Source organism: Ambystoma mexicanum, chromosome 10 (assembly GCF_040938575.1).
Source record: "Ambystoma mexicanum isolate Mex_15411 chromosome 10, UKY_AmexF1_1, whole genome shotgun sequence".
Taxonomy (NCBI): Eukaryota; Metazoa; Chordata; class Amphibia; order Caudata; family Ambystomatidae; genus Ambystoma; species Ambystoma mexicanum.
Window position 1 is genome coordinate 855,552,346 of NC_090932.1, and position 16,510 is coordinate 855,568,855.

At 43.4% G+C, this 16,510-nt stretch overlaps 1 protein-coding gene across 8 annotated transcripts in view; it reads right to left on the reverse strand.

Moving 5' to 3' along the window:
* LRRC34 (leucine rich repeat containing 34) overlaps nucleotides 1-16,510 on the reverse strand; it is a 397,826-nt gene that overhangs the window by 45,190 nt on the left and 336,126 nt on the right. For all 8 annotated transcript variants that reach the window (XM_069618532.1, XM_069618536.1, XM_069618535.1 and 5 more), the window contains one exon: nucleotides 8,502-8,657. In XM_069618532.1, coding sequence (XP_069474633.1) covers nucleotides 8,502-8,657 — 156 coding nt within the window. The remainder of the gene's footprint in view (nucleotides 1-8,501; nucleotides 8,658-16,510) is intronic.

Below are 16,510 nucleotides of genomic sequence, written 5' to 3' on the forward strand. Positions count from 1 at the left end.
TATTATCTTTGTCGGATGTTAATTGTTCTTACAGCTATTAATGTTTCATTTATGTGAATTCTAGTGTTCTAACTTGTGCACAGTAGTTATTGTATTACAAATATGTGTATTGGCATTTTACATGGCAGCATCAATGAAAGTGTTCAGTTGTCACTAGCATTTGTTGGCTACAAACGCATTATAGAACAATTATGTTTGTATTGTGTATTTATTGTTTGCTTGTTAGGCGCTTATACAGCAAATTAATTCTGTTTCAAAGCGCCCACAGGGCAACAGGAAGGGAACATGGGAGTGTAGTACAACTAAAATATACAAGAAATACAGTGGGGGAAGGAGCGGCTGGACCTACTATGCCTTGCAAGTATTCAGAACGTGCAAGTGCAGCAAGGAAGAGGGCAGTGGGGTAGGTGCTGGGGTGTCCGTGCTCGAGGGTGAGCCACAGATGAAATGCAAGGTATGGTAAGTGCTATGCCGCCAGGAGCCGCGTTGGGTGGAAAGGTGCGAGTCTCCAATGTGGAGGGTGTGCCGAGGCAAGTGCTGAGGGTAGACAGAAGCTGTGGAGATTGGGTGCGAGTGGTCAGGGACCCCGAGGATGCATAAAGGCCCAAGACACCAATCACAGCAACTGTGAGATTAGCAGAGGAGGAAAGAAGGGAAGGAGGAGGAAAAAGAGGACGGTCTTGCGGTGCTTTCGGAACTTAAGAAGGTCCTGTTCAAGATGCAGAGGGAGGGGGAGGCTGTTCCATAGGAGGGATCCAGCTGAGGAAAGCGAACAACCTCCTGCTCTCTGTTTAGCAAAACACTTTACACACAGGGAGTTGGTGCCAGAGGAACGTAGACGTCTAGAAGGAGAGTATTTTGTAACAGAGAGTTGCAGATAGTGTGGTCCCTGGCCCCAGACAGCCTTTTGGATGATAAAGGGGGATTTTTATTTGATCCACGCAGCAACTGGGAGCCAGTGGAGACTTTTATGGACAGAAGTGATGCGGTCCCTGGGTTTAAGGCCAAGGATAAGTCTTGCTGCTCTATTCTGGATTAGCTGAAGGGGTCACAGAGTGGGAGAAAGTAGGTGAAGGAGGATGTTGCAATAGTCAAGCCTAGAGAGAACCAGGGCTCGGGAGACATTGAGCTTCTGGCGGAAAGTGAGAAAATTGAGAATTCCTTTGAGAAGGAGGAGTTGAAAGTGGGACTTCTTAGCAACGTCCCGAGTGTGAGGGAGGACGGAGAGAGAGGAGTGAAAGATGACTCAGGTTTCTGGCTTCATAAGAATGAGCAGGGGGAGAGCCCAAGGTGGGAGGTCAGAGAAAAGTGAAGGAGGGAGCAGGGTCCCAATTGGAAGAATCTCAGTTTTGCTGGCATTGAGGCAGAGATCGTTGGAAGTGTACCAGACCTGGATGGCAGATAGGCAGTCAGGGATGAAGGAAGGTGCGAGTGAGTCAGCAGGAAGCCTGAAAAAGAGTTGAGTGTCATCTGCATAACACTGAAGTTGGGGGAGAAGGAGGAGATGAGGAGTGCCAGCTGAGCAAGGTAGATGTTAAAGAGCCAGGGGGAGAGGATAGATTTCTGGGGGACATCATGGGTGGAGAAGGAAATAGGAGAGAAGAAGGTTCCCAAGATGACTTGGAAAGAGCGGTCAGTTAGGAAAGAGGTCATCCATTCCAGTGCCCGTTCCAAGATAACAAGGGTATTGTGGAGCCTTTGTATGAGGATGGAATGGTTGGCAGTGTCAAAGGCAGAGGAGAGATCAAGTAGGATGAGAACAGCTGGGGAGTGGATTCAAGGGATGCAAGCAGTTCTTCACAGGTGTACAGAAGAGCAGTTTCCGTGCCTCTGGATGCTCGGAATCCAGATTGATGATCATGCTGACCACCGACAAGTTCAGTGTGCAAGTTGAGTTGGGGCAAGGCCAGCTTCTCCAGCAGTTTCCGCAGGAAGGGGGTGATTGAAATAGGGCGGTAGTTGGATGGACAGGTAGGGTCTGCTGAAGGTTTTTTCAGGGGCGGGCGCACACAGGAGTGCTTGAGGGAGGAGCGGAAAGAAACAGTGGTGAAAGAGTGGTTTCAGAAATCAGCGAGTACAGGGGCAAGAGAGACAATGTTGTCCTTGATGGTTCTGGACGAGCAAGGTGGAACCTGTTTGGAAGAAGCCTTCATAGAGCGTACAACACTGGTCACTTCTTCAGGTGTGACAGGGGTGAAGGAAGAGAAGGCGGAAGGAGGAGGGTGAGTGGCCAAGGGAGGCAAGGGGGCGTGGGATGGGTTTGGCAGGTGAGTAACAAGGGTGTTCAGGATGTCCTGAGTTTTGGTGACAAAGTGTGTGGCCAGTGCATTGCAGAGGTCCTGGGAAGGAAGAAGGGAGGAGGAGAAGGCAGAAGGGTTAGCTATCTCCCTGAAAAGTTCAGACGTGTTATTGGATGCACCAGATATCCGTGGTTGAATGTGGGCCCTTTTCTTGGCACGAATGGAGAGTCTGTAATACCTTTAGAGCAGGCGGCAGGCCAGTTTGTCAGAGGGTGAACCTGAGGTTTGCCACTTCCGTTCTGCTCTGCTGAAACAGGGGAGTCCAATTGTATGTTGAAGTCACCCAAGAGGAGGAGGTTGGAGGTGGTTGAAAGTAAGGAGGAGCAGAATTCAGCCCATTCAGAGAGGAAGAGGGTGGTTGCGCCTGGAGGCCGGTAATTGGTAGCAATGGTCAGAGTGGAGGAGGGAGAGATGACCAACTTGCAAACCAGGCTCTCAAAGGAAGAATAGAGCTGGGTGGGTACGATAGAAGAAGAAACCCACTCATGATAGATTAAGGTGACCCCACCGCCAGCACATTGTGGTCGAGGCTTGGAAATGATCTTGAAGCCTTTAGGGTGGAGGCAGTCAAAAGCAGTGACTGAGCTGGTTTTGAACCAAGTCTCGGTGAAAGCGAGAATGTTGAGGTCAGTGTCTCTTCAAGGAGGAGACAGATGTCAGCAGAGTGTTTGTTGGCTGAGCGGGTGTTAAGAGTTGCCAATAGGAGGAGGTCTCTGCCTTTGAAGATTTTCTGAGGAGGAGTACATGGGTGTGATACTCCGATCAGTGAGAGTGATGGGGGAGAGGCAGCAGAGGGAAGGAGGTTAATGAGGGAAGGGAGGATCAGGTTAAAGAGAAGGAGGTTGGGTTGAGGAACCTGAACCAGGATAGTGCCAGTGTGGTAGACATTAACGAAGCAACGGAAGGATGAGAAGCCAGCCAGGAGGACTTCCCACTTGGTGCCACCATTAATGGGAGATGAAGTGAAAGGGTAGAGAGTAGAGATGAGGAGTCCATAGATCTGGAGAGGGGACAGAGAAAAGTATATGTGTGAAGACCTCTCTGGAGGTTGCGCTGACATAGGTGTCTGTGATGGGAAGGCCAGGGTTTGCACGCAGGATGTCTTTTTTGTGCTTTTTGATTCCAGATTTAGTAAGAGAGAGGGGGTGGGGGATAGAGTAGAAATTAGAGAAGATAGTAGAGATGGCGAGTGCCATTAGGATGGCGGAGGGAAGTAGAAAGGAGAAGGGTGTCTACACTGCACAGTTCTGGTCTAATCTCATAGGTGGCCTAGCAGTAACAAGCGAGAACAGAAAGCAATGCATATTTGAGTGCAGGATGGAAAAGGCACAAATGAAGTGACATAAGGGTGCAGGATGTAAAATACACACAGCTAAAATCGGTTTCCAAGTAGAGGGCACAAATAAAGTGAAATTAGGGTGCAGGATGTAAAATACACTAAAATTGGCTTTGTGCAATGAACACAAATCAGACAGCGGGAGTAGAGAAGGAGATGAGGAAAAGTAAAGTGGGATAGGCACAGATATAGATCAGGGTTCTAGTGGAGGAGGCACATGAACATTTCAGCCATCACTCACTGGAGGTTCATCAATTCAAAGTGGTGCTGAGGCCCAAATTCACGGGAGAGCAGGATGTTCACAGCAGGCTGCAGCATAGTTTGTAGTGTGGTGAAAGGGTGGGGCTGGGGGCATCCCAGCCCTCCTAGGCCTGGAAAGGCTCAGATAGGGCCTTAAAGGTGGGCCTTTGCTGGAGCGGCCGGCTTCTGCCCACCGGCACCTCGGATTGGCTGTTAGGAAGGAGGCTGCCCAATCAGAAAGGGGCTGCTGTCTGGCAATGGATGGCTCCTCTACACGAGGATGGGTCGGCCATCTTGGAGGGTGCACACTTAAAACATAGTGATATAGCCAAATGGCTATAAGGAAGGTTGTGCACCTACAAGATTGCAGCCCTGATGGGTCCTCTATGTTTTACAATGTGAGAAGACAAGACATTGACAGTGTACACAGAGTTCTTCATAATTATTTAAACTTTTCAATCTAACATATAAACATTTTGAAATTAACACTATCAACCAAGATGAACGTTTTAACATTCATGCCAAAGAAGGCAAGGGAAAGTATAGTAACTAGGGACAACAGTCTTTCAGTTAAAGCGGCAATTAAAAGTATGACACTTTGAGTCACTAATAATGAGAAAAGTATGCGAAAAAGAGGGCAAATCACACAGTCACAGTACATTAGAATATAAATAATTAATAATCTTATAATATTTTCTGTGAAAGGTGTTTGACTCGGCCATGATCATGGGCAGGGTAAGGCCAAAGAGCATGCATACACTACCACAATACTCATTTGGCCTTGTGGTCTACGAATTCTCAAGCTTGTATCAGTGGAATGGTGGTAGCAATCTCTTCTCATGGTCACACACAATGTTTCACACCATCCTCTCCCCACTCTTCCATCATTCAAGTAACATGGGGAAACTTCTGCTAACACCTCTGCATGATGACATTCAAGAAACCTTTGAAATAAAGGATTGGAGCGACTAAATCTCAGTTTTCTAATCCCACTATAGGACAGTAGGGTGTGATCTACATGAAATTCAACAACATATTAGTGTCAAGTATATTTTTCTCATGCTTTCCTAACAATGAGCAAGTTATGGCTTTCGTCTTGCACTAAGATTTATGCAGAAGGTGCATCAACTTACTATAGGCCCTTTAAATAACAGTAGTAGTAGTATACATTATGCATTAAATTATCAGGCTAAATTCGAAAGGAATTAGGAAGCTACTGTAAAAATGCATTTTAAATGTGGGCCGTAAATTGAAGTAATATAAAAGTAAAGAATGGATAATTAAGTATGTTAATGAATTCTTTTAAGGGAGTTTGTGATGTCAAAAATAAGTACTGGGACGAGGAGGAGGGGCATGGAGGTAATGATCTAAATGAAAATTACTTGTAATAAAAATCTCTATGATAAATCTATTTGCTATCAGTCTACTCGCATCTGTTCTTTACACTAATTCAAATGTGTAAAAGGCATACTGAAAATAATTTTCTTCATTGTGTATAGTTATTGCACAAGGGTTTGGCAGGCTAGGAGATCATAAGCATGTGGTCAGGTGTTAACTTCATGGACGTACAATCACTAAAGTAGGCACAATAGAGGCTAAGAAAAAATATGCACAAATGCTACGAATTAGTATTGACCGCTTGTAAACCGTGAACTTGGATGAAAAATATTGGTGTCCATGTACATCCACTGATGACCTTCGTCAGTCATGGAAGGGATTCTGTAGAAAACGCGACCATGAAAATCAATGTGAGTTTAGCATGCTCCAAGATAAAATAATGCAAGCTATCTATTTGGAATAAGGACTTCTTTGTTTTAAATCCCATTTTGGGAACAACAAGACTAAAGTTTCCCATTCAGTATAGGATGGACGAGACTAAACAATAAGCATGCAAGAAGTATGTGTGCTGTGACTGACTTGTTTTGAATTACAATTACAGAAAATATATTTTGGACGTTAGAAAAGGGGATTACAAATGCGTTAGTATACACATATAAAAGCATATGATATAACATGCATTCATAAGTGCAGAATGTTCTTTATCCATCAACAGACCGTTGCCACAGAACTTATATTACACGGGGAGGGTGGGCGTACAGCCAACAAGTGAATGTAGCACTCCCTAATGGTCGGATCATTACAATGATATAGGAAGACTGTTAGCTGTCCCTACAATCAGAAGCAATTTATCTGTTCAAAGCCTTTTGTAAGAAGATGTTGACTGCCTCTCAGTTCACACGCTTTAGGTGGGTGTCACCAACCATGTAATTAGCTAATTCACCCACTAAGCCTTTTAGACAACCACATACAACAATGGCTCTCACAGTAATCAACAACATAATCAGGTGTTTTCACCCACCCTAGTGACACAAACAGTTGAGAGGTATGGGTCTATCAAGCATTGCGAATACATCCTTTGAAAGCTCCCCCTCCAAAGGAAAGTATATAGTTTCATTGGGATCTTGGATTGAAACATTTGGCATAATAACTGGAAATTCTGGAAAAATGCAGATGTGGTGTTTTTGCTATTGTAATGGCAGTACACTGTTTGAATACATCCCATTGATGTATTTCACAAATATAACTAATACAAATCTTATAGATATATAATAACACCTCAACTTCTTTAATTAATTTTGCATATGATAATGAAAAATTATTTTGTTGTGTGAAGACAGTGAGCACAATAAATGTTGGTATGCATTGCATGAATGAGTGTCTTCCAAGTTTGCATGGAGAAATGTGATTGCATTAATGTGTTGACAGTACGTTTAGCTCTGTTGTGTGCCAACATCATGACAAGTGGTGTTGCATAGCAGAAGTAGCAGCTAATGTCACATGCAGGGAAGTGCTTTACGATCTATTACCACCAGGACACTTGTCCTCAGGTTGATTGCACTGCAGGTGACATTATCACGGGATGGCGGAGGGGAAATTGTGCGGTTCACAGATATTAATCGCAGCTCAAGGCCCTGCTCTCAAGGAATGGCTCCTTCCTAACACATAGGTCCATATACCGTCCACCCCCCACCTAACCTGAGATTGCGTGATCTGATCCCCACTGTGTTCTCCCCTGGTTACTTGTAGATCCATTGCTGACTATTGCCCTCCCTCCCTGTTGTTAGATCTCCACTCCCCTTTTCTCTGCTCCCTACCCTTTTTCTTCCCCCATGATTGTAAAGCGCTCTGTTGCTTCCAGAAGCTAGGTCTGACCTCAATAAATACCCTAATTGTTCAACGTGTAAGTTATGCTAAGTGAGAAAAAATTCAATACATCGAAGTATAGTGAAATGTAGATGTCAATACGATTGGTTGAATTAAGCACGTGGATGAACCTTTCCTTTACGTGTCATATATATGCTGGTTTCACAATCATAACTTTGAAACCTGCATATGTGTTTTTTATACACTTTATTTTCAATGCACAATATTAATGTAGTAGTGATGTGGTGTATCAAAATAAAATATCAAAGACTTGGAATTTTGATTGCATAACAAGTGTGCAAAATGTTTAACCACAAGGCTACAATTGTTCATGTTATTTGCGATTTGTAAGGATGTGTTCACCATAACAGGGCCGTATTTGTTTACTTTCAGCATGGGGTCAGACATGGAAGACCGGTCCATGGTGCCTATGTGCTGGGGATGAAGGGCACTGTTCACTTTGTGTAGGAGAGTATCCCTTGTTTTGAAAGATTTTCTTTTTTCCAAGTCTGGTCTTCGGTCAGGTACGTTTGGTGGACTCAATCAATTACATACATGCATATTTATACATGTATATGGCTGTAGCGAAGTAGAGGGTGGGAGTAGAAGGGTAAGGGGAGTGGCGTGGTGGGAGGCATGGGGAACCCCCATAACATTAAAACAAACGGTCGAATTCAGATGGATCTAAAGTGCACGACCACAGTGCAGACTTTCAAAAGAAAGTCTTTCAAAACACTGTCACAGACCTGCCAGCGGACACCAAGACAAACCTTGCATGCTAGGCGAGTCAATAGGCAATTCTAGCACTATGAAAGGCCTCATGGGCATTACTGTGTTAGTGCTGACAACGCTGTAGTTTTTGTTTTCATTAATCCCCTCTACCCGCATCAGGGATAGGTGGGATTAAAAATATTACTCGCCATAGTAACACCTCCTGTACTCTTAGTCCGTAGTCCCCTTTCCTCTATAAAGGGGACTATAGACTAAGAGTAGAGTAGCCCAGCCTTTATGTGTACTGCTTTACAGTCGTTCCTTCTGAATTGTTAATTGTCAGCAGAGGCAACAATTAACAATTCAATATACTCATGGGGTGACATGGCTATGACATCTATAAGGAGAAGCAGCATCTACATTTGAGAAGAGGCTGTGGTAAGGCATAGGGAGAAAAATGGCAGGAATAACTGGCACAATATGGCCACACAGGAATATAAGAACTGAAGGCTTTGGGAGACTCTAGGAGCTTTCTGCTTCATGCTGCAGCGAATTGAGAGGAGACCAGGATCCAGGATTAAATATATCTTCAAGGGTTCTGGCAGAGAACGAAATCTCTCTCAAACCAGATCTAATGAAACGATTGTCCAGCGGGGATACATAGGAATCTAAAGGCAATACTTGAAATGTTAGCTGTTTTCAATACTAACGCTTTGAGGTTGTTGTTGTACATAGAAAGAGCATCACCAAGATGCATTGCTCCATCATCTTCCATTCTGTTTGAAGACAGATCCAGGATTTCTAGTGCTGTGTTCTGCTTCAGAAGTGTTGCTAAACATTTCACACCATCACAAGTGATTCTGTTACTAAAAAAGAAATAAACATATATTTAAACATTTGGTTTACAATTACAATGTGAGCTTCTGCAGAAACAAACTTTTTTTTTTTAAAGCAAACAAAAATCCAGCAATAATAAGTAACACTCTGTTTTAATGCAGCTTAGCACCCTGGAAGGGGGTGCTGACCAATCAGGATACTCGGAACGCTAACTGGATTCTCTGGTATAACACAGCGTTGCAAGCAGCCTGAGTGCTGCTGGCCATCCACCACTTCCATTGTCCGCTCCTCCGTCCCTTCCCTGATCCCCCTCTCTTCATAGCCCCCATGTAATTTCCTAAGCGGGAGCTAAGAGTGTTTAATTTAAAAAAAAATTGAAAAACTTACCATAGTCTCCCTACTCTTATTACCTTTTTGATGACGAGAACTGAGCCGCAAGGTATGTTTCTTTTCTTTAATTAAACACTATTAGCACCCACGAAGGAAACTGCATGGGTGCTAATTGCGCCTGAAAACACTATTTGTTGTATAGGCACCTTACAAATACTCAATAAATAAATAAATAAATATGTCCTTCTGCAGCATCCAACCCTGGTGGTAATGGCACCGCCACCCATCTTAAGACTCCCTCGGGGTGAGGGGCCGGTAGTGAGAGGTAGTGAGAGGGGCAGCCCACCGCCTAGGGTCACATTACCTAATTAAGGCCTAATATTAAGAATCATGTTGTGGGCATGATCTATGAAGCATAAACTGTACGTTTCTGTACTCATGATAGTAATATATCTCCTTTAGACATTTGGGTAGCATCTATCCAGGAAGATGGGTGGGAACTGGAGGAGTTGGGCAGACTGATTTGTGGAGAGAAAATCAATCTTTCTTGTTATAAGATTAAATGGCCCAATTCTCCTGTCCTGTCATTCTTGCTTCAACAAACCAATGTAGTTGCATACACCTTTTGGATTCATTCATATTTGGCTTAATACTTCTCAAAAAACGTGTGCCAAACTCAAAGAGAAGAAAACAGGTGTGAAGGCCTCTTGACCATTGCTGAATTCTGTTTCCAAACTTTCTCTGCCACTTCTTCCACCACCCTGTCCCTCTCCCGTTTCCAACTTCTCCCCACCTCCAATGACCTCTACCTTCCTCAATCTGTCTTTCTATCCACCTCCTCCTGGCTTGACTCTTCTCCTCCTTCCTCCTCAGTCCCTCATCTATCTTAGTCTTGTCCATGACCTTGCCTCTGTCTTCCTCCACTCAGATCTTTCCCTTCTCCAACATCTTCCTTTCCTCTCGCCTCCTCCTTCCAGATGTGGCCTTTCACTTCATTTACTACCATCATATCATCTCCTTGTTCAATTGTAACGTTGCCTTTTTTCACCTCCTTCTTGCTGCTCCTTTCTCCTACCTTCTCTTTGCTGGCCCACCTCTTGCACCTTCTCACTATCTGTTTTAATACTCTGAATAAATGAGGGCATTGAGTGCCTCACTGGCAACACCTGAGGCCCGTTAGTAATGTTCTTACGTGATTACCTGATGACTTAGGAGCCTTTGCCGCTCCCTGGTTTTCATGATAATGCAGGCCAATCATTTATCAATGGGTTGTACCATCATGGAATTGGGACGCCCTGTAATGGCAGCTGCCAGATTCCACCATGGTTCATTGTGGTGCATTGGTGGTCCGCATGTGCCTATGTCCTTCCCTGGTTCACCCTCTGTAAGCTCCTGATAAGCGAGTGCTCACACCTGCGGTACTCTCCAAGACTATGCTCGCTCAAGACTCTACTTCTTCCTTGTGGTTCACATGTCGCAATTGTTGCTGATAAGTTCCAACACTTAAGTCCCTTCTTTCGAGACGGTCAGTGATGTGGGGAACCAAAAGGTTTGCATCCAGGAATCTTGCCACATGGGCTACAATGCAGGAGAATCCTTGGAATATACCCAATGTACCTCTTCCAGGGCGCACATCTCTGACTGGGTGACTATCCCTGGCGCAAGGGACCCAATTTACCCCATCCCGTGCCTCTCTTGTTTGACTTCATCAGTGTTCAATTCATACAAAATTACCAACACAACTCATATAAACTGCTACGCTTGTCTTCAGTGTCAGTAGAACAGACATGTATGATTGAACGTGAGTCATGACTTTTGATGCACAAATTGCTTCAGGACAACACCTAATGCAAGCGGTACATTTGCATTCTAAACCAAATGGAGCACCAATACGTGATTCTGTTTGCAGCATGCACAGCATGAAACCCCTCACTCTTTATTATTATTTTCTGCATGTAAGTTTGCAATGTCCATTGGCCTATTGATAGCAGGGAGGACTCAACCTTTTATAAATTCCCTTTTTCACGCATGCTTTACTGTCTCCTGGCAGCACAGTGGCAAACACTGCTATGCGTTCCTACTTTAGATTCAAGAGAGATTTAACATTAAAAAACAATTGGATTTGAGAAAGTCCTATACGAAACTAAGAAATCAATCATTACAGGTACCTCTAACTTCGCCTTCAAATCATGTTGTCGTGCCATTCTGAATGTTTCCTGAAGCAGTACTCTATTGTATTGTTGGGGCAGAGGGAAGGTTCAGTGGGGCAAAGAAGACTTGCTCCACCAAATCTTATCCCAACGCTGGAATCAGGGTCGATTCTGATGGCTTGTGATCGAAATGGATGAACTTTTGACTTTTTACAGATCTGCAATGGAAGCGGGTATAAGTGGGTTCTGATTTCACACTGGAAGGATATGCATGGGCATCTCGGACTGGCTTTCTGGCAAAATTACAGAAGATAAATCATGCATTGCACCACACACCTACCCGCATTCTACCTCCCACCCCAATTTATATATTTCAAAATGCTTCTGATCAGACTTTTCAATTATGCAGTAGAATATGTCTGGTGTGGGGGCTGGCACTCTAACCTCCCTCCCCAGCATGTATTCACTTCTCTTTTGCCCTTCATGAACACAATCTGCATGGTATACTATGATCACAGCGGTAGAGGGCAGGGCATAGGTTCTATATAAAGAAGCGAGGTGAAGTACTGATCAAGCACGGCCTGGAGGTCATTACTTTCTCTTTCAAGGGCTGATTCATCCACCAAAGGAGATGGGAGATCATTTTTCATTGCACTCCTAGCACATCATCTTTACTCTATCACATTGTTGATGGTATCAATGGGAAAGATCCCCCCCAGGTGGCTGGAGTAACAGCTTTACTTCTCATGGATTGCAGCAGCAGCAGCCATCAATTATGAAGGGAAATGTTGGTGCAGATTATTTACCTTTGCTTTATTTCCTGCTTTAATCTTTCATGCAATTTATTTTATGTCATGAATATGCATATAAAGTCAGTTCATAACCGACTGTATAACCTTTGCTTTTCAGCTCATGTGTATGGACTCTGTTGCAATGATCGATTCATTTGTGGATAGTATTTTTCCTGTTTTCACTTCTTTCCTTTAGACTATTAGCGTTGTTTATTGCAACATGAAAGGTGTTGAAACATTCTAGTGTGCAGAGAATTTCAGAGGAAGTGATGGAAAACTGCACCCACGTGTGTGGTAGTAAATAGCTGTTCTGGTCGTCTTTCGGTCAGGAGCTTCCAGAAGGAACCAGGAAAAGTTGTCATCTGAGATTTGGTGGGTGGATCAGGTTGTTTCGGGATTGTTCTGGTCCAGTGAACATGTAGCTCTGCTGCTTGTCTTGTAAGACAATAACGTTCTATCAGTCTTTGCTACTTTCCGAAAACAATTGTGTGAGCTGTGTTTCTGACAGAGCCATAGAATTACCAGTGAGAAAGGAATGGCACTGGGAGACCTTTGTCCAAACAAATCTACTTTGAAAGTGTGTTATCCTATATCCGTTTTTCAATCAGCCATCACATCAAGGTAGCCTCTGCAGAACTGGAACCATTCTTTAAAAGCTCGGCCTTCCTACAGGCATCAGAATATTTAAGCCAAACAGGGAAATGCTTGCTGTGTATTAGGTTCAAATGAACAGCAACATAGTGTTTACATAGAATAATACATGCACAATCCCTTCATCCTTTACACTTCTTTCCTTGTCACAGTGACCACCATCTCAGTCGTTTACAAAATAGACACCAAATGTAGTAGTAGAAGCTCGAGTGAAACAACCTTCACATCGCAGACACTTTTGGAATTCTCTAACAAACCTGGCAGTCACAGTTTTTCTAGTAATCACAAGTATCGTTTTTAGATTTATAGAAAAGTTGCAGCTTTGGCGGATCTGGTAGTTTGAGCCATAAAACCTTACCCGCTAGGAACACAATGTATTGTGTACCAACCACAGACAAACTGACCCTGTAAACACAGGCCTCACAATACAGTGCGATGCCACGGCAACAGGCAGCAGTCAGACTGCAAATAGAAATAATTAATGGTTTCAACAAAGAAGTTCAAAGCCATTCTTACACTAGGCTTAAACCAATACCTGTTGAACATGAGAATAGAGAAAACTGTGGAAATGTACGGGAAAGACAACGAATGAGTCAGGAAGATGAAAGGGCCACAGTCACCGTAAGTTACAGAGTGTACAGAGTGCTGCTTTTGTTTAGGGAAGCTTTAGCATGGCTAAAAACAGTGTGAGGAGAATCAAAAGAGAACGCTTGGATTTGCATTCTCTTCTTGTGGGAACATTGACATGCATTTGGCCTACCGTTACCAAGTTTAGGGGTTATTTAAGAATATAGATATTCCTAGAGGAAGAGGATCTAATATTTTCCTGTTAAACCCAGATTTTCGGCCATTTAAAATAGAATCTCTTTTTAAATGAAACATTAAAATAGCGAACCATAACCTCACAGAGGCTTGGCCCACGTGCTCACGATTGCTAGTTTAGATTCTGAACACACTGACTCCGACCAGGAAGTACAAAAGCTATTTTGGTCAGTGTAACCCCTTAAGTGCCAAGGACGAGTCTGCTCGTCCTTTTTGCATAGACTTGCATAATAGCAGTCATGATGAATCCAAGATGCGGCCATTAGAACCACAGGGGCTTGTATGTCCTCAATGCCCCTGTTGACATTGGTCAGTGATATAAATGTACAAACTAAATTAGTACATTAAATGTGTTTTTTTCCCATTTTGGAGTATTTAGATTGCATCCAAATTGATTTGTTGAACAAACAATCCCAAGGAAGACTCATGTCCATAAGATTTTGAATTGTTTGAATAGACCTAGGGAAGAGATATATTTCCCCTGTAGTGGCGCGCGACACCAAGAGGAGGAAGTTATTCTCGTGGGCTATAAAGAACTTCGATTGTCTTGTTGATTTGGTAACATTTGTGTTGGAGTTACACCTTTCTTTTGAACTTGAACATTTGTGCACTTTCAAGGCCAAAGACATTAGCTATAGCACCTTAGAGTTACATTTAGAATGTGAGGGCTAGGATAGGATTTCAGACACAAGACATTTTGCTTTCGACATCTTCACACAGGACAGACGCTTAGTTTTTGTTGAGCTAGGGAGATACCTTTCAGAGTAGGAACAGCAAGGCATTTTCCAAACCCTTCATTATTTTGAATAAAAGTTTGTCACCACAATCCTGAGTTCTCTGTGTCATTGTTTCAATCCTGGCTCCTCACAAATGGTGGCAGTTTTGGGACCCTGAATTAGCTGATACAAACTGGGGAACTCATCAGAATCCTGCACGCATATCTTCATTGATTTCCTTGAAGGATGCCATATATGATTTTGATCATCAAACAATTGCAGGGAGAGGAGTTCACTGTTGAAGTGGCTGTGGATGAGACAGTATTTAACATCAAACAAATAATAGCGGACAAATATCAGATCCCCATCAGTTGTCAGTGACTTCTCTTCCAAGGGCACCCTCTGTCCATTGCTCTGAGATTACCAGATTACCATATAAAACCAAATAGTTAGGTAAATATCTTTGTTAAAACCAGCAGACTTCCAACCGATAACCTCTGTGGGGATTAAGAATAGTCTCAAGAGACCCACTGATAGAAAAAACAACCCCCAGTTACTAGCTAAAGATGGAAGTTTGAAGGCTCCGTTAGAAGGGCTTCTAAGACTGGGTATTCCACCTAAACAGATAGCCAAGGAGGGAGCAGAAACCCCTCAAGGACAAGAAGGTGAATTATTTGGTCTTTCCTGTTTGGGCAGAGGGAAGATCCGATTGAGGAAGCGCGTCTTCCTAGCCTTAAAGAGGATATTGACTTTTCCGGTGATAACCTTGTTAAAATTCCCACCACAGTTGAGGTCGGTTTGACCAAAACTTTCTTGCATGCTTAAATGGCCAATCTAGAGACTCTATTAGCCCAACTAACAACCCACCAGATCTCAGATAAAAAACGTTTCAGGCTGCACTGGACCAAATTGTTGCTTCCCAACAATGGCCCATTCTACCCTATAGAGTATTGCAACCCTATAGAGATGGAGAGGACCTGGGAATTTTGTTTCTCAATTTCAGAAAGGTTGGCACAACAATTCCGGTGGGGGATGTTTTATAAAAGTGTTATTTACGACCCCTACTAAGATGGGAATTGCAGAATGAATACCACATTTTAAATCTTGCAGGTACAGCAACATTTAATGAGATCAAACAAGGGCTATTACATAGGGTCAGTCAAACTGTCAATTTCTATAAACAGAAGTTACGGGGGAGATTAAGCTAAATCCCAGAGAGACACCTATTGAATTGGGGGCCCGAGTACAAAATACCCTATCTTTATGGCTGGGAAAGAAAAACCGACTAGAAGTGGTAGAACACTATAGAACAATACATTAATTATTTACCAACCTACTTAAAAAAGGCTGTCCTTAAATAAACCCACCATGACAAAGGCTGTTTAAACAGCCCAAAACTACGCTGAAGCCAATAGGCAATTAAGATCGATCCACTGGAGGGAGGAGGCCAAGAAAGATCATAAGGGTTTCTCCCTTCTTCCGTATCCCGCAGGAGAAAGAAAAACCTCAAGAGATAACACTCTGTACGTTTGTGTTGGCGTTACACCTTTCTTTTGAACTTGAACATTTGTGCACTTTCAAGGACAAATACATTACCATCAACACCATAGACCTTAGAGTTGCCTTTAGAATGTGAGGACTAGAATAGGATTTTGGACACACATGTTGCTTTGGACATCTTGACACAGGACAGACCCTTAGTATTGTTTGAGGTAGGGGAATACTTCCTAGAGTAGGGAGAGCAAGGCATTTTCCAACCTCTATTATTTTGAATTAAAGTTTGTAACCACAATAATGTAAAAAAAAAAGTTAGCAGGCGCCCCTCTTTTGAAAGAACAAGGCATGATAACCTGTTCAGTGATTATTAACCACATTGAGAGTTCGCAGCCATTGCTTTTTGCTCACTGTACCTTTCACAGATGGGAAATATCCATTTGCATATCAGTCTTTGTCCCACCCACAAGGGCAGTCCAGCACCGAAATGCTATGGCAATTCCTCTCTGAACAAGAGTACCATCAGCAACCCCATACACGTGTTTCAGCCTTGTTGGGCATCATCAGTGAGGTGAAGTTGAGCCTCTCCAAGCACAGTGAGCAGGGAGTCCACGTCTGGTTGCCCCCAGGTAACCTAGGGTGACCAACCCCAAGTTCCTTTCGAAAATACAAAAAAGTTAGCAGGCGCCCATCTCTCTAAAGAACGAGGCATGATAACCTGTTCAGTGGTTATTAACCACATTGAGAGCTCGCAGCCATTGCTTTTTGCTCACTGTACCTTTCACAGATGGGAAATATCCATTTGCATATCAGTCTTTGTCCCACCTACAAGGGCAGTCCAGCACCGAAATGCTATGGCAATTCCTCTCTGAACAAGTGTACCATCAGCAACCCCACACACGTGTTTCAGCCTTGTTGGGCATCATCA